Source organism: Oratosquilla oratoria, chromosome 12 (genome assembly GCF_046742065.1).
Source record: "Oratosquilla oratoria isolate Oo_2021 chromosome 12, ASM4674206v1, whole genome shotgun sequence".
Classification (NCBI taxonomy): domain Eukaryota; kingdom Metazoa; phylum Arthropoda; class Malacostraca; order Stomatopoda; family Squillidae; genus Oratosquilla; species Oratosquilla oratoria.
Window position 1 is genome coordinate 50,894,737 of NC_134788.1, and position 18,549 is coordinate 50,913,285.

General features: G+C 39.8%; 1 protein-coding gene across 6 annotated transcripts in view; it reads left to right on the plus strand.

Annotated features, from left to right (window-relative positions):
* The window catches only part of Su(var)2-10 (E3 SUMO-protein ligase Su(var)2-10), an 82,104-nt gene that overhangs the window by 5,149 nt on the left and 58,406 nt on the right, over positions 1–18,549 (plus strand). For 5 of the 6 annotated variants that reach the window (XM_076195920.1, XM_076195921.1, XM_076195916.1 and 2 more), the window contains exon 2: positions 5,536–5,577. The exons of the other annotated variant lie outside the window; for it this stretch is intronic. In XM_076195920.1, the coding sequence (XP_076052035.1) occupies positions 5,536–5,577 (42 nt within the window). The remainder of the gene's footprint in view (positions 1–5,535; positions 5,578–18,549) is intronic. 6 annotated transcript variants of the gene reach the window in all.

Consider the following 18,549-nt stretch of genomic DNA (forward strand, 5'->3'; position numbering starts at 1 on the left):
TTGGATGATGGGATTAATCCCTTTGATACGATGATGCCTATATAGGCGTCATGAGAAGTGAGTGGATATATGAGGATGTTGGTGTCTTGGTTATATTTATTTTGTAGCCGTAGCTGAGTGACCCCCATATTCTGTGAACTGGCCTGATCGTATTTTCTGTGGTTGTTAACATTCAGAGTGAAAGAGAATAAGTAATACAGCCATAACTTTACGTTTGATAATGTGAGTGTTGTGATGCATCATTGTACGTTAGGCAGCTCATGCTGCACATGAGAATTTGACTCATTGAAGAGGTTAACCCCTTCACTCCGGGCCAAAATCTCGCAGGCAGCATTAGCTGCCAGACGTGCGATGTTGCATTATAATACTCGCATTATAAAAAATAGAGTTACCGCTGTATTGCTCGTTCTCTTTCACCCGTGAATTTTGATAACCATAGAAAATATGATGAAGGCAGTTTACAGAGTATGGGGGTCACGCAGGTACAACTACAATAAATATAATCAAGATGCCGACATCGGCATCATCGCATACCCACTTGCTCCTCATGATGCCTATGTAGGCATCTTCGTATCGAAGGGGTTAATAGTGATTTTAGTCAGTTTGCGGATGACACTAAAATAAGACGCCATAATAGGTCCAGGGATGACGCTGGGATACGGGAGGAAAACATCGACGTTTTCATGGAAATGTGAAAAGTTAACTTAAATATGCCAAAGTGTGGTGTGTTAAATATAGGTTTACACAACCCAGAAAACAGGCATAGCTTAACACCATAAAAAAAATGGGAAGAAAGATTTGGGAGTGTTAGTGAGTCCTGACCATAACTCCAAAAAACAGTGCATTAGTGCCAAGAATGGAGGTAACTGAGGCTCAGTCTGAGCATTAGGGTTTATCGCTAGGATGGTTACAAACAAAAGTGCAGAAGTACAGGTAGTCGTCGACTTACGACCGAGTTCAGTTCCGACAGACAGGTCATAAGTCAATCTGGACGCAAGTCGGTCTATATATATATATATATATATATATACAGTATATATTACCCTTTATATAATATATATGTATATATATATATATATATATATATATATTGTATATCTAGCATACTGAAATAATCTTAGCATCTTTGAACTATGTTGTATAGTATTTTTAACCTTTTTATAATTTCTGATTTTCTTTGGGAAACGTAGCCTAGGCCTAAGCATATTGAATAAAATCTTATCATCTTTGACCTATGATATTTAATACTGTATTTGTTAACCTTTGTATTATTTTACCATCAGATTTTCTCTAGGAAACGTATGCATACTGAATAAAATCTTATTATCTTTGAGCTACATTCTTTAGTAATTATTAACTTTTTATCATTTTCGTAAGGAAACGTAGCCTAGGCCTACGCATACTGAATAAAGTCCTGTCATCTTTGACCTACAAATCCTTTTTTGTTGGTTACATTAAAATCATTGTAAAGCAAAATTAGGGAAAAAAATATTTCGAAACACATTCTTTTCGTTTACGTACTGTACCGAAAATATTGTTATCGACAACAGACTAGGCATAAACAAAGTTTACTGTTACATTTTATTAATCGCAAAATATAAAAATACAAAATGCTGTACCAAAAATATTGTTATCGACAACAGACTAGGCATAAAGAAATACTGTTACATTTTATTAATTGCAAAACATAATAATACAAAATGTAAGGCAAAATTAGGATTTTTTTTATTTCAACAAAATACACTCTTTTCGTTTAAGTACTGTACCGAACATATTACTATCGACAACAAACTAGCCTAGGCATAAAAAGTTTGTTATATTTTATTAATTACAAAACATACAAAAATACAAAATGCAATGCAAAATTAGGAAACATTTTACTTCAAACAAACAAAATGAAAGCATATTTAGCTGGCTGGGATGCTGACACTGCCAGCAGCCTGCCAAAACTATCGTACTCGAGTCTTGCGGCGTGTGGAGTAATTGTACTGCACTGCCAGGCATAACATTGCAATTCTATTACTCTATTAAATGTTAAATATTATTGCACTATCTTGTGGTCCTAAAGTCGATCAGTCGTAAGTTGCATAGGTCGTAAGTCGACGACTACCTGTAGTTATTAAACTATTCGGCGCCAGTTAGGCCCATCCTTGACTATGAGGTATGGTTTTGTTCTCCGTCCTATAAAATGGGTATTAAGTCACGAGAATCGGTACATAGGAGAATGGCCGAAACGATACGTGGGCTCAGAAATTTAGGCACCGTAATTTGCACGCTCTGGAAAGATGTAGAGTCCAAGGCGATCTAATAGAGGTGTTCAAATGGGTCAAGGGCTTGAACAAGGGTGATGCAGACAAGGTCATCATATTAAGACAGCAGAGCAGGACTCGTAAGAATGGATATAAATTGGACTAAGCTAGATTTAGGAAGGAAATGGGTAAGAATTGGTTTAGCCGCAGTTAACGAATGGAATAGATGTAGTGACCGTGTCTTAACTTTTTGTTGTTTAAAGAGGTTTGATAACTGCCTAGTGTAGGCCATATGGTCTCTTGCATTCTCCTTCGTTCTCATGTAGAATGCTCGCCCCATCAACACTTGATTGTACCTTGTGAGAAATGTCGTAACATGTTTGTAAATAATGACTAATACCACAGTAGGAAGAAAGCTGAATACATAAGTATATCTTTTGACTGCTAACTGCAACCCTCTTCAGTAGTATATACTACTGAAGAGGATTGCAGTTAGCAGTTGAAATATATAGATTAGCTCATTCAACTTTCTTTTTTCTGACTGTGATAAGTTGTGACTTGATTGTACGATCACCACCCCAGACATGTGTGTGGGTAGGTGGGGGGGGGGGTTCTACACCGTATCCCTAACCTGCTGGCGGAGTGGGTTACAGCGTCGTTATTTGCGGTAAAGGTTGAGGGGATGGCGGTTCGAATCCTGCCACTGGCGAAGTTGAATCAACAAGGACATGGTTCATTAAATTCCACCCTACAAAGCCCTCTGTGGGGGGCGCTGTCCTAGCCTTCCGATAGGGGGGAGTTTGTGACGTTAAACCAAATCATTATTCTTATTAATGGGAGTGGAAATATCCCATTTGACTTTGGGTACCTTCTTTGTAAGGGGGTAAAATGATTTTTATCTTTTACTTATTATTGTAATTATTTTATTCACATAATGTTTTTTATGTAAAGTTCGATCATTTAGAATGGCTGTAGTTAGACTCTTTGTTTAGCGTTTATTTTTGGTTATTTGTTATAGTATTTTCTGGGATTTACTATTTGTGCTGTTTGTATAAACTTGGGCAGTTTTTTGGGAGTGATTTTGAGATAAAGGATTCTCAATTCGTATTTAGTTTTATACGGGTGTTGCGAGATTTTCTGATATGGAGGAACCATGGCAATCTAATTTCTGAACATATCCAGAATTTTCCAATTGTAGCATTTTGTCGCAAGAAATTCATGAATGTTGAGGCGTTTGGAATTTCAAAAAACGTAGTTTTGACGACCTGTGTGGCATGGAGGGGACCAGCAAATTTTATTTATTTATTTATATATTTTATTATTATTGTTATTATTTATTTTTTATAAATTTAGCACTTCCATAGTTCTGTATGCATGTTATATGTAAGACCTTTGTGTATTGAGATGTTTGTGTATCCTAGTGTTATTTATTTATTTTTTTCCTTCTATATGTTGATTTCTTGGAGGTCTTTGCTTGTCCCCCTCCCCCCCCAAAAAAAGTTGTAAGTTGATATGTTTAGTATTTATATTCTTACTTATTTGCCTCAATCAGCATGGTAGTACACGTTTTTTATAATGTTAAATGTGTTCAGTAAATTTCCACTTTGGAAAGGGCTTCGTCAATGCAATTAGAATTTTGATTCCGTGGTGTATTTTCTTAGAATGGAGATACTTGATTTCTTTAGTGTACAGTTTAATTTTGCCATATAGAAGTTGTCATTATATGTATACATATACCAGCGGCTTTTTCCCCCTTACGAGGGAGGTAGCCAAAAAACAAAGGCATGAGATTCACTCCCACCCATTCCATCCCAACATACTCCACTCCCATCCACCCTCCCTTTTATCTTGGCTCCTCCTGGATGACAGGTCATCCCTGCATCTCGCCCACTGCCTTGGACCGGACACAATGTAGCAAGACACAGCACATCCACGGCAAAGCTGCTTCATTTAATCATCGGACCCCCCCCCCCCACTCTGACCCCTTCAATTAAGTTGACACAAATTGACCCACGTAGTACTTAGGTTTGTGTGTAGCCAAATTGAATTGTTTTACATCAGCTAGAGTAGAAATGTATGTTACACTGGAAAGGGTTGATGGCGTTGATAGGTCCGTTCTCGTGCAGACGCTGCTGGGTGCCTTGTGTGTCGGGACATGTTTTACGGACTGCACGGCAACATCATCACACAGACACAAACTGGACAAAAGAATAGCATGTGCAAAAACTATACACGAATTTAAGAGCAAACTAGACACTGCGAGATACAGAGACGGGACACCACGAGCATAGCTCCCCTTCCCGTAAGATACAATTAGGTAAATACAGGAGAGAGTTGTGAGTTCATAGGGGGGAAAAAGTCGAGGCTGTCAAAAAAGTTTTTCGAACAGATGCAGTAACAACTTTCCCAAGTTAGTACAGTCCAAGCTCAAACCATAAACGAATTAAAAATTAGGTTTTACGGTCGGAGAGAAAAAAAGAGACGGGGACCCCATGTGCATAGCTCCTTTCCTGTGTATTACTCTTCGGTAAGTACAGATGGCATAAACCTGGAATTGAGCACCTATAGCAGGAACCCGTGAAGGCGACTTGTTCCTCTGGTGTTCCGCTCCGAATGACACCACAACAGAGATCCGTGACAGACTTGCCATTCGTCTGTCACATCTGGGCTCTCGCTGAAATTTTTTCCCGTCCAAGGGCAGACTCTATGAGTTCGATTTGTTTCAGAGGTGATCCACCTTGTGCAATTGCTCGACTGAAAGAGCATCTGGCGGAATTTTTGCATGCCACCATGCTGAAGGGGACTGTTTACAGTTCTTGCCTCTTGGGCGAGTTTCCCCAATTTGTAAGACAATACGTATGGGAGATGTAGCTACGTTAGTGTCGTCCACTTCCGTAGCTACAGTAGTATCTTCCGCTTAGTTATGTACTAGATTAAGTGTTCATAGATTACGAGTAATTTTTGTTTATTGGTAGTATTAATTTCTAGACCCCTTCAAATAGTGGCATGGTTCACGGAACCTGTTCGCTCGGAAGCCAGATGGATTTCAGTCTTGGGGGAGAAAGGAGGTCTTCGTATACCTTGACGTAGACCAGTCGAGGCTTGGCCCTTCAGTCAGGGGAACGGTTCCATTTCATTCCAATGTAAAATCCGGAACAAAGTTCGTGAATATGCCACTGAGTTGAAGGGGGATTGAATGAATTGCACTTTAAGTTTCCTTGGTCTAGTTTCATAGTGAAGTTTTCTGTTTCTTTCCATGACGAATTTCTTCTTGCGGTCGGTGCAGACCGCCCGGATGTCCAGAATTCCCGGCAAGAACACCCTCGAGGTAGAGAGTCCATCTGAGTGTGTCCAGAAAGTATTGAAATTAGATTTAAGGGGCATGTAGGTCACACACACACACACACACACACACACACACACGCACGCACGCACGCACACACACACACACACACACACACACACACACACACACACACACACACACACACACACACACACACACACACGCACGCACGCACATAAACCTTATACAAATTTAAGACCAATTTAGACACTGAGATACAGAGATAGGACACCATGAGCATAGCTTCCCTTCCTGTAAGATACAACTAGGTAAACACGCAAACCATACATGAATTTAAGAACAATTTAGACACTGAGATACAGAGATGGGACACCATGAGAGTAGCTCACCTTCCTTTAAGATACAATTAAGTAAACAAACACACACATGCACACACACACACACATACACACACACACACACACACACACACACACACACACACCACTAGGTAAATACACACAAACCATATACAAATTTAAGAAAAATTCAGACACTGCGAGATACAGTGACGGGGGCACCACAAGCATAGCTTCCCTTCCTGTAAGATACAACTAGGTAAACACACACACAAACACGCAAACCATACATGAATTTAAGAACAATTTAGACACTGAGATACAGAGATGGGACACCATGAGAGTAGCTCACCTTCCTGTAAGACACAATTAGGTAAACAAACACACACATGCACTCACACACACACACACATACACACACACACACACAACTAGGTAAATACACACAAACCATATACAAATTTAAGAACAATTCAGACACTGCGAGATACAGTGACGGGGGCACCACAAGTGTAGCTCCCCTTCCTGTAAAATACAACTAGGTAAACACACACTAGGTAATTACAAACCTATACAGTGTGTACTCTAGTATGTAGAGTGCATAGCTGTATCCACTTTAACATACTAACATACAATCCAGCAACTTTTGGGTAACAATTTTCACAGTTTTAGGCTAATTGGCGGTAAGTATTTTGTAGTGGTGAGGGTATCTTGTTACGGCATCACTTATGCTTAAAGTGTGTGAGAAAATGGTGTTTAGTGTATCGAGACCAGTATTGTAATTTGTTTAATTATCGATCATTGTTTCTTCCTTTTTTGATTGTGTGAAATAGCAATCGTAGATAGAAAAGGCAGAAGCCTGTGTAATGTTTGTCTGGAGGATTTAGACTAATACATATCGACTGAATTCAGTATTGTACTAAGGGAGTCATATAGGTATTTATTGTTAAATATTGGGAATCGTATAGGTGTTTATTTCTGAACCCAGTTATAAAGGTAATTGTAAAGGATTTTCCTTATACCTTAATAGAAGAGAAGGCAGTGAGAGGAAGGTGGGCAGAGTATTTTAGGGAGTTGCTAAATGTGAAGGAGGATAGGGAGGGAAAGGTAGTTGCAGTGGGAAATGCTAAGAAAATGACCGTGATGATTGAGGAAAAAGATGAGAAATAAGGAAAGATGAAATGAAGGCAACTGTTAAGATGATGAGAGCAGGTAAGGCACCTGGTCTGGATGGATGTCATGCAGAATGTCTGAAGAAAGGAGGTACAGTGATGGTGGACTGGCTGGTGAGGTTATTTAATGTTTGCTGGAGAGAGGGTAGAGTACCAGAGGAGTGCCTGTATGGTTCCACTTTACAAGGGAAAGGGGGACGAGTGTGAGTGTAGTAGTTTCAGAGGGATAAGTTTGTTAAGTGTAGTTGGGAAGGCTGATGGGAGGATTTTGATTGAGAGGATTAGGAGAGGAACAGAGGGAGTAATTGGTGAGGAACAGTGTGGGTTTAGGATAGGTAGAAGTTGTGTAGATCAGAATTTTGTGGTAAGACAGATATGTTAGAAAGCTATAGGAAAAGGTGAGGATGTATTTTGGGTTTTTATGGATCTGGAAAAGGCTTATGACAGGGTAGACAGGAAGGCACTGTGGGAGGTTTTGCAGATATATGAGATAGGAAGAAAGCTGTTAAGAGCAGTCAAGTGTTTTTACAAGAGTAGTAGAGCATGTGTTAGGATTAGAAATGGAGAGAGTGAGTTGTTTGAGATAAAGGTGGAACTTCGTCAGGGATGTGTTATGTTGCCGTGGCTGTTCAATCTATACATGGATGGGGTGGTGCGAGAGGTGAGTGCAAGGGTAGTGGGTCAGGGGTTGGAGATGGTTAAAGAAAATGTAGAAAAGTGGGAGATAAGCCAGCTGTTGTTTGCTGACAACACTGTGCTTGTAGCAGGATCAGAGGAGGGATTGAGGAAGTTAGTGACAGAGTTTATAGGAAGGTGTGTGAAAGAAGGAAGTTGAAGATAAATGTGGGTAAAAGTAAGGTGATGAGATGTACAAAGGGAGAGACTGGATGCATAGATAGATACTTGGATGCAAATGTGGCAGGAAAGGGAGGAGTTGGGGTAGAGGTAGAATGTAGATTGAGAGAAGCGAGTAAAAGCCTCGGTGGATTAAACAGTGTAATGAGAAATAGACATTTGGGAATGGATGCTAAGAGGAGACTGTATGAAGGAGTGATTGTGCCAACAGCAATGTACGGGGCAGAAACATGGAACATGAGAGAGGAAGAGAGAAGGAGTTTGAACGTGTTTGAGATGAAATGTCTGAGAAGTATGATAGGGGTTACTAGGCTAGATAGTGTGAGAAATGAGGAGGTGAGGAGAAGAACAGGGGTGGAAAGGGAGGGAGATATGGGTTGATGAAAGAGTATTGGGATGGTTTGAATACATGGAAAGAATGAGTGAAGAAAGATTAGTAAAAGAGGTGGAAGGAGTGAACATGAAGGGACGTCCTAGGATGAGGTGGATGGATGAGGTGAAGGGGGCTTTGGGGAAGAGGGGAATGTCTATTGAGGAAAGACCGGAGAGGACAGAAGATAGGGGTGAATGGAGAATGGTTGTATATGGATGATGCTGTGATGTATGAGGGGAGTGGGTGGGGGTTGAGGGAGTATGTATGAGAAATAAAATGACACAGCCCAAAGGGATTTCTCCCCATCATCTCCTTTTCGACAAGAGGGGACGGAGAGGGGGATCGCTGATTCAATGAAGCAACCTTGCTGTGGATGTGCTGTCTTGTGACACTGCTTCTGACCCAGGGCAGATGACAAGATGCAGGGATGACCCATCATCCAGAAGGTGCCAAGATAAGAGAGAGGGTAGAGGGTATGGAGTATGTAGGAGATGGAATGGGTGGGAGTGGTTTCTGTGGTTTTTTTTTTCCATGTAAGGGGGGAAAAAGCCTTTGGTATATGTATAGGTTTTTTATTTTTAAATATTGGGAATTGTATAGATCATTATTTCTGAAATCAGTATTGTATAAGGAAAATCATATGTGTTTTTATTTTTAGATGATTATTTTTTAACTCGGTATTGGATAAGGGAAATCGTATGTGTTTTTATTTTTAGATATTGGAAATTGTATAGATGATTATTTCTGAACTTGGTATTGTATAAGGGAAATCATTCATATTTTTATTTTTAGATATTGGGAATTGTATATATGTTTATTTTTGAACTCAGTATTGTATAAAGGGAATTTTATATATTTATTTTTAAATGTTAGAAATCATATAGATGTTTATTTTTAAACAATTCTTAGTTGTGGCGAGGCAGTGTTGGGATTAGAATTCAAGTCTCGTATTGCAAAAAAATATAAGGTTACTGGTCCTTGATCAGTTGCCAGTTACGGCTATCACACTGGGCTATTTTTCCGCCAATTGTTAGAGCAGATGTGCAGTCAGCAGCTTTCGGAAAGGAGTCTGATATGGCGGAGGGAAAATAATTTTCCTCCAGTGTGTCAAGCGACATTCTACGTAAACTGTCGAGAAAACCAAAAAGTTTGCAACAGCGATTTGACGGTGGAAAAAGTGCTGAAGGTGGGCGATGCTGCCAATGAACCGCTTTGGTACAACTCGAATTCTCACTTGCAGCATTGGCTGCCATATGTACAATGCATCACACTACTCGCATTATAAAATATAAAATTCGCTTCTGTATTACTTATCTTTTTTACTCTGAGTAATAATAAACATGGAAAACATGATCGAACCAGTTCACAGAATCCAGAGATAACTCATGTACAACTACAAAAGTATATATATAATCATGTAGTTGACGTCAACATCCTTGTGTACCCACTCGCACGTCATGACGCCTACGTAGGTATCATCGTACCAAAGTGGTTAATTGGAGGTCAGAGGAAAAAATCGCTCAGCTTGATAACACAGGTCACCTACAGGAAGGACCTGGGAGTAATAGGCAGACTGACTTGTGGCAGGTCACTGCGTAAAACTTGGACGAATTGTTTCAAATATTTTTATATCATAACTAAGCAATAACACAAAAAATTGTGGCACGTATGGATAGGAATTGGCCGAAGAAGTTACGGAGAATTTGCATTGTCAGCTGCGTGTAGGGGTTAGAACATGATACAGTTTAACATTGAAAAAAAAAAAAAAAAAACGTGGAGGCTAAGACAGTGCTCCTTACAGAGGACTTTGTAGTGTAGAATTTAACAAACAATACCCGTGGTCCAACTCGCTGGTGGCAAGGTTTGAACTACTGTCACCTCGACCTCTGCTGCAAGTAGTAATACCGTAACCTGAAGCGTTTTATTATGTCCAGATGGATGAATTAAGGTTGTACGTTTTACTTTGCTGGTCTTTATTTTGTGCGAAGCACCATTTTCTTTACATAATACAGTAGTGTATCCCAGAGTACGAGTGGCATTGTCGACGTACGAGATGTGGTGCCCCCTTGACAAGTAGTGACTGGGAAATCAGTAGATTATTATTTGAAAAAGTTGTTGGCGATACAAGGATAACTTTGTTAATACGTGTGTGTGTATGTATACAAACAAGAGATGCAGTCAAAGTTACAAGACACAAATGAAAAGCCAAAACTGCACTTGGTTTGAATTTGGTCGTCATTGTGATAAATTCCATCATCCTTGGAATTCTCCGTTTTTTTTTTTTTTTTTTTTTTTTTTTTTTTTTTTTTTTACTTTGCGGTGCATCTCAGATATGTATATGTTTACTATATACATACATTGTAAATATACATATACATGCATGTGCTGTACATACATATATACACATACCTACACACATACGATTAGATATATATATATAGCAATAAATATATACTTATAGTTTATACTTATTTTTGTGTATGCAGATTTATGGTATACACATGAATATTTATACACGTTTATATATTTTGTATATGTATTCATATATTGTTATATAGATACAGGTTTGTATGTGTGGTTATTATATATGTATATGATTTATTCATTGTGACAAATTTGAGGGCAGAGAGGAAACGGAAACACGAGAAGTACTTTGAGATTTATTGCTGATGTCTCGACACTGGTCGTACCTTGAAAAAGACCAGTGTCGAAACCTCGGTAATAAAACTCAAAGCTCTTCTCGTGTTTCCGTTTTCCTCTCTGTCCCCAAATATGTGTATATGATATATACATATATTTTAATGTGTTTTGTGTATATATGTTTGTTTTTCCTCTCGATTTGGGAGTCCCTATGGGGGGTCGTCAGGCCCTGTAGAACCTGAAGGATGACGAAGGTAGGGCTGGCCTCATTCCTTCCCCTCTGCTCCGCAAGATTTAGAAAGAAGAAAGCGTATGGAAACGAGAATTAGGAGTAGAGCGTGCATTCTAATTCCTTGTATTCGTAGACATGACAATTAGGAGTGGAGCGTGTATTCTAATTCCTTGTATTTGTAGACTTGGACTATGACTAGTAACACGTACCTGTTGGTACTGGTGAATAATCACTAGACAAGCCAGTTAGGGCATCGCTACTTGCGACAGAGGCCGAGGTGACAGCAGTTTGACCCATGCCCCCAGCGTGTTGAATCAAGGGTATGGTTCAATAAATTCCACACCATAAAGTCCTCTGTGAGAGGCACTGTTCTAGCCTCCTGAAAAAGGGGGAAGTACACATTATCATAAAATTTTCACACAAAGGGGAACGGTAACTGTGCTTCCTCTGTTAGCAAGTGATGGAGAAAGACGACCACATTAGTACAACATGGACACCATAAGTACGTTTCTTCCTCGAGAGATCTGAGGATTGTTGCTAGCTACTGAGAGGCCGTAGGTTTCCTGTCAGCAAAAAGTGATGCATGGGCTATTGTTGTTATTATTTCGTAATAATGATAATAATGGCTGATGCCTTGAGTTTCACCGACACTTACGTGAAGTCAGATGCTGGGATGACCTGTCATCCAGGAGGAGCCAAGATAAGAGGGAGGGAGAGAGGGGTGGTGGATGGAAGTGGAGTATGTGGAGATGGAATGGGTGGGAGTGGATTTTATGTCTTTTGACTTTGGCTACCTCCCTTGTTATTCGTATTATTTATACTTGGAGTTCCTGTCCTTTTCCTTCGTTCTCCAGCTACCTCTGTACCTCCTCAACCGCATGCTTCGTACTCGCACTGTTGTCTTTACCTCGTCCGAGTTTACTCGCTTTCTCTGCTCGAGTCCTGGTTCGTGTCTTCGTCGTCCTTCGGTTTTCACTTCGGAATCAGTGGCGGCTGCCCGATGGCGTAGTAGCATTTGGTCTTTAGACGGGGCCTGATATATCACTCTTTTCTCTCTCCTTTCTTTACCCCACATGGGGGAGATGGCGAAGGTACAGTAAACCCTTGATATAATGGATCTCGATATACTGGATATCTGATATAATGGATGAAAAATCTGACTAGACAAAACCTTGCTTCAACGGAATTTAATCCGTTATAGCGAGGGATCGTGAGTTGTAACGGATCTTTGGATATAATGGCTGACTCCTGTCCCCATATCATCTGTTATATCGAGGGTTTACTGTAAACTCTAATACTGGACAAACTTCGAAATATAACAAATCTTTCCAGTATTTCCATCAGATATAATGGATCATTGGTTATAATGAATCTTCGGATATAACGAGAGACCCATCCCCATATCGTCTGTTATATCGAGGGTGTACTGTAATTTCTAATACCGGACAAACTTCGGAATATAACAGATCTATCCAGTATTTCCATCGGATATAAGGGATCTTTTGGATACAACGACAGACCCGTCCCCATATCGTCAGTTATATCAAGGGTTAACTGTATTTTTAAAAGGTGACTTAAAAGAGAAAAATAAAAGACTCGTCGTGCTGGGGAATGGACCCCAGCAAGGGAACCCTGACTGTACCATAGACATTGAAGAAAACAAAAAAGAGAGGAACACCTTTTGTAAATTCAAACAAGTCCTTCTGCTGTATTCCCGCACTACTGACGTACATCCCATCATCAAAGTAATGTGGCTCAACCCAGAAGGAATCAGTGAAGATACAGTGGTATGCAACCTCCCTTTCTTAGCGTGATAAACAATTGCCATGTCATTAGGAACGGAAAGACCATGGCCACACAAGCATTGACTTGCGCAACTCGCATTATGAAATATAAAGTCACTGCTGTATTACTTGTTCTCTTTTATTCCGAGTGATAATAAACATGGAAAATGTGATCAAAACAGTTCACAGAATATGGGGTTAACTTGTACAACTACAAAAAAGTATATAATCAAGACGCTGATGCTGGCATCTTTGGGTACCCACTCACGCCTCATGACGCCTACATAGGTGTCGTCTTACGGAAGTGGTGGTGGTGGTGTGTTTCTGGAACTGCCGTGATCAACTGGCTCCTGTCCTGACCCGTACTTAGACGAGTTGGACTTCTGCATGAATTACTCGAGAATCGTGGCCCCAAACACAACATGCGGAATATCTCTTGTGTCACAGCTCCCCTTTTAAACGAATAGACTTTCTTTCGTGTAGAAAAACCTGCAAAATGTGGTCCAAAGCAAATACATGGAGTCAAGAATGGAACTTCAATACAGTGGGACCTCTCATTAACGGACGTTAATTAGCTGTGTTTTTGGTGCTGTTGTTTAGTGTGTGCAATCACTATGCCACCCAAAACACCGCAAACACAGCTAATTAAAGTCCGTTAATGAGAGGTAGTACTGTACAGTACCTAAAAAACTACAGAGTACTAGAAATGGGTAATATCTGCAAATGGCCATCTTAATTTTTTTGTGTGAATCCAGTACAAAAACAAAAAAAAAGGAGAAAGGTTTGGGAGTGGTGTTGACAAAAGACCTGTCACCTGACAGACATACCAGCAGGATTGTGGGAGGGACTTACAGACTGCAGCAGAAGATTAAAGTAGCTTTTCCCAAAATGGATGAAGATTTGATGAAAAAATCAAAACCTTGATTAGTCCAAGAATCTAATATGTGTCAATGGTGTGAAGGACATAAGCAAGATCGAGAGAATACAAAGGGCAGCCACCAAACTGGTCCCGACAGATAAACCATACGAGGGGAGACTAAAAATAGCGAGTCTGCCAACCTTGAAAGATCAAAGAGAAAGAGGTGTTATGATTACAGTATTTAGGTCACCATAGGTGGTAGATTGCAGTGATAGAAGAGATCTCTTAATTAAGGATTGGGGACTTAAAGAGGTTATGAGAGCAAATTAAGGAAGACGCATCCTCAAGGATATGAAGTACTAGTTTTCCACAAAGATCCATAAATTTGTGGAATAGCTTAGGTGATATAGCTCAAGCTCAAACAGTACGTAAATTCAGATCTAAATATACATATATATACAAAAGGCTTTTTCCCCCTTACAAGGGAGGTAGCCAAAAAACAAAGGCATAAAATCCACTCCCACCCATTTCATCCCCACATACTCCACTCCCATTCACCTCCCTCCCTCTTTTCTTGGCTCCTCCTGGATGACTGATCATCCCTGTATCTTGCCCACTTCCCTGAGTCAGATGCAATGCAGCAAGACACAGCACATCCACACCAAGGCCACTTGTGATCCCCTCTCTGTCCCCTCGTATAGAAAAAGAGGAGATAGGGAGAAATCCCATTTTATATAGATGCATAAATATGTGGAATAGCTTAGGTGGTACAGCCCAAGCTCAAATAATACACAAGTTCAAATGTAAATATGATAATTGGAAATCAAGGATATAGGTTAAGTTGGAACCGTACATTAATATGAGTTTTGGTACATTAGAAAATTAGAGAATAGGAGACAGGATCCTACGAACGTTGCTCCTTTCCTGTATACTGTATTACAATTGGGTAAATACGCACACAAAGATATAGATTAAGTTGGAACTGTACATGAATTTGAGTCTACAGTAGGTATGTTAGAAAATTAGAGAATAAGAGATGGGACCCAATAAGTATTGCGCGCTGAATGGCCTACCGGCTCCGGCGCTTGGCCTTCGAGCCAAAAACTCCATAAATCAATCAACCAATAAGTATTGCCCCTTTCCTGTATATCACAATTAACCCCTTCACTCTGGGCCAAAATTTCGCGGGCAGCTCCGGCTCTTGGCCTTCGAGCCAAAAACTCTATAAATCAATCAACCAATAAGTATTGCCCCTTTCCTGTATATCACAATTAACCCCTTCACTCTGGGCCAAAATTTCGCAGGCAGCATTAGCTGCCAGACGTGCGATGTTGCGTCATAATACTCGCATTATAAAAAATAAAGTCACCGCTGTATTGCTCATTCTCTCTTTCACCCGTGAATTTTGATAACCATAGAAAATATGATGAAGCCAGTTTACAGAGTATGGGGGTCACGCAGGTACAACTACAATAAATATAATCAAGACGTCGACATCAGCATCCTCGTGTACCCACTTGCTCCTCATGACGCCTATGTAGGTGTCAGTGTATCGAAGGGGTTAAGTAAACACACACACATACACATACACACACACATACACACCTATCAAGAGACAAACACCCAACAACCTCTTTGGGGAGGCACAAGCACAACTGTCTGAAGTAAACGACTAACCTCCTTATTTACAGTTACGTACTCCCATGTCAACCAGTGATTAACCTATGGCTTTTCATCTTCATACACTTGTATCTCCATCAGCTTGTATCTGTGTACGCCTTACCTCTTTTACGCTGAATGATTCTTTACCACATGTACACCATAACAACTTCTTATACATCTTACAAGAACATAGAAGACTGCAAGAGACCATAAGGCCTACACTAGGCAGTTCCATGTCTACCTCCATAACCCTTCAAGCGATAGAAACATCAATTTCTCACCAAACAAAATACGAACCCAGATTAATTTCTTGAACGATTATCCTTGAATTCCACTCACTGCTTCTGTATACCTGACATCTCCCAAGACAAATCAATTTTACAGAATTGTTCTCTCTCTACCCAAACCAGATCAAAATCCCCCCAAACAACTGCCACCCAATCACTTGCAAATTGCCTTCGTGAAGTCTGAAAAGATCGTCTCATTCGAGCTTCGCTGATAACTGGAAAACTGTCCCAGTTGTCTCTTCGATCTGATCTGGCCTCCTCGCCTGTTATAGTAACACAAACCTCCTTCCTGGTGCAAACCAAATCAGTAATTGGCCGTTTACCAGCAACCAATGTATTTGTGCCATCTTTTTCAATATAGTAAAAAGGCATATTGTACAACAAGATGTTAGATCCAGTGTAAACTCTCTTCTTAGGCTTCTCTAGAACCGTACGTAACTTCATATCCCCCTGAACTTTACGAGTCTATGTAGAAACGCCCTTATCAACCCCATATGCTCAGCCAAAGATAGTCCCTGCGCTTTAACCATGTAATTAATGCTCAATTTTGTGGTAGAACTTATCGTGCTCACTTTAACCTATTTCGAAGAAATACATCTTCAGCAAGCTAGTGAGGGGTCAGAATGGACGGGAGTGGGTATGTGCCTTTTGATTCCGCCACCTCCCTTTATAAGAAAGCCAAAACCCTTGGTATATAGATGGAATCTGATGGGGTGAGATTGGTTTTTATGTGCACCGTTACAACCATACCACAGTGAACATAACGACCAACTGTCCATTGAACAGTCAAAATGTGTTCCGACAGATTTAAAATTGGTATGGGTCAGGAGAGTACTGTGTGGGTGTGGCATGTCCTCAGACAATATTAAGGTTTATTCGAGTTGAGTGAAAATGTCGTATGTACAACTTATCATAGTACCACAGATAGTTCTTAATTTATGCAAGCTTTTATGCAAATTTTATTTAACATGACTGTTAAAATAATACATTTTATTTGAATTATGTGATTTGTTTGAATTAACACATCAGGCCCAATTGTGCTTGATTTAGTAAATGTAAGATTTCAACTGGAGCACGGAAAATAGTTTTACGTGGTGGAATCCTCGGCACCCATCTGCCCTCGCTCAACCCCATTTAGTTTGCTTCTTTTTTTTCCACAATGCCTCTTGGTCCCTATATATACCGTAAATTAAGAACTACATGTATTGCTTTTCAGTGTACCACATAGTATGTCATGATTTGAAAAAAAAAATTTAGTTGTCGACATTGGGTGTCAATGTGCAATTAAACCGGGCTTAGGGTCATTGAATGTATGTATAGCAATAACAGTGACTCATGGAAGCGGAATATACGATGTACAAATTTCAAATTGCATGTACACGATTAGAAATTTTTCCCTCGCCTGCATAAAGGAGTGGTTATGTGATGATATTTTGACGCAGTTCAAAGGGATTTCTCCCCGTCTTCATTGTTTCTGCATAAAGGGATGGAGATGGGAGGGGTTGCCAATTTAATGAAGCGCACTTGCTGTGGATGTGCTGTGTCTTGCTGCATTGTTTCTGATCCAGGGTAATGGGCGAGATGCAGGGATGACCCGTCATCCAGGAGCCATGATGAGAAGGAGGGAGGAGGGTGGATGGGAGTGGAATTATGCCATTTGACTTTGGCTACCTCCCTGGTAATGGGGAAAGAGTCCTTGGTATAATAATAATAATAAATGGTTATTGAAAACTTGGCAGCTGAAGGCTGAAAATACACATATTAAGGTAAGAGGGTATATAATACAGTAAATGATAACCTATACACATTATGATGCTGAAGTGATTGTGCACTATACAAATATATAAAGCATGAACATATATAAAGTTATAAATGTGTCTTTAGTGTTAATATGTTTGGATTTGATGTTGTTCAACAAGTGTACAATAGAAGGTGGACTGTGTTTATATCTGTGTGTGGTGCTTATGTATGTTTACATAATCATATATGATCGTATCTCTGCTCACTCTTATGAGGATGTTGTACGAGTCACATCATCGTCCATCTTGTTTCCTCTTTCAAATGTTCGATTTTTAATCAAGTAATTGATTTATAGCCTCTTTTTTCTCTCTCCTATTTCCTGTGCTTATCATTTCTTAGTATTGCAATTTGTTTTCAATCCTCTGTGTGTGTGTGTATTTACCGAGTTGTATTTTACAGGAAGGGGAGCTATGCTTGTGGTGTCCTGCCTTTGTATCTCGCAGTGTCTGGTTTGCTCTTAAATTCATGAATGGTTTTTGCACACACTATTTTTTTCATCCAGTTTGTTCCAAGTGTCCACCACTCTATGTGGAAAACTGTTCTTCTTCAGATCTCTTCTATAACTATGTTTTTTGAGTTTCTTTCCATGTCCTCTTGTGTTTCTCTTGTCCCAGTTTAACAAGTCCTCTCTATCGAGTATTTCTGTGCCCTTCATGATTCTATAGATGGTCAGTAGTTGTATTATACGGGAAGAGAGCTATGCTTGTAGTGACCCGTCTGTATCTCTCAGCATCTAGTTTGTTCTTAATTTTTTTTTTTTTTTTTTTTTTGCACACACTGTTGCCTCATCCAATTTGTTCCAGACATCCACCACTCTGTGTGGGAAACTATTCTTTTTTCAGATCTTTTCTATAACTATCCTTTTTGAGTTTCTTTTCATGTCCTCTTGTTTTTCTTTTATCCTACTTTAATAAATCTTTTCTGTCGAGGACTTCCATCCCTCTCATAATTCTGTAAATGGCTGGTAGATCTCTATCTCTTCTTTGTTCCA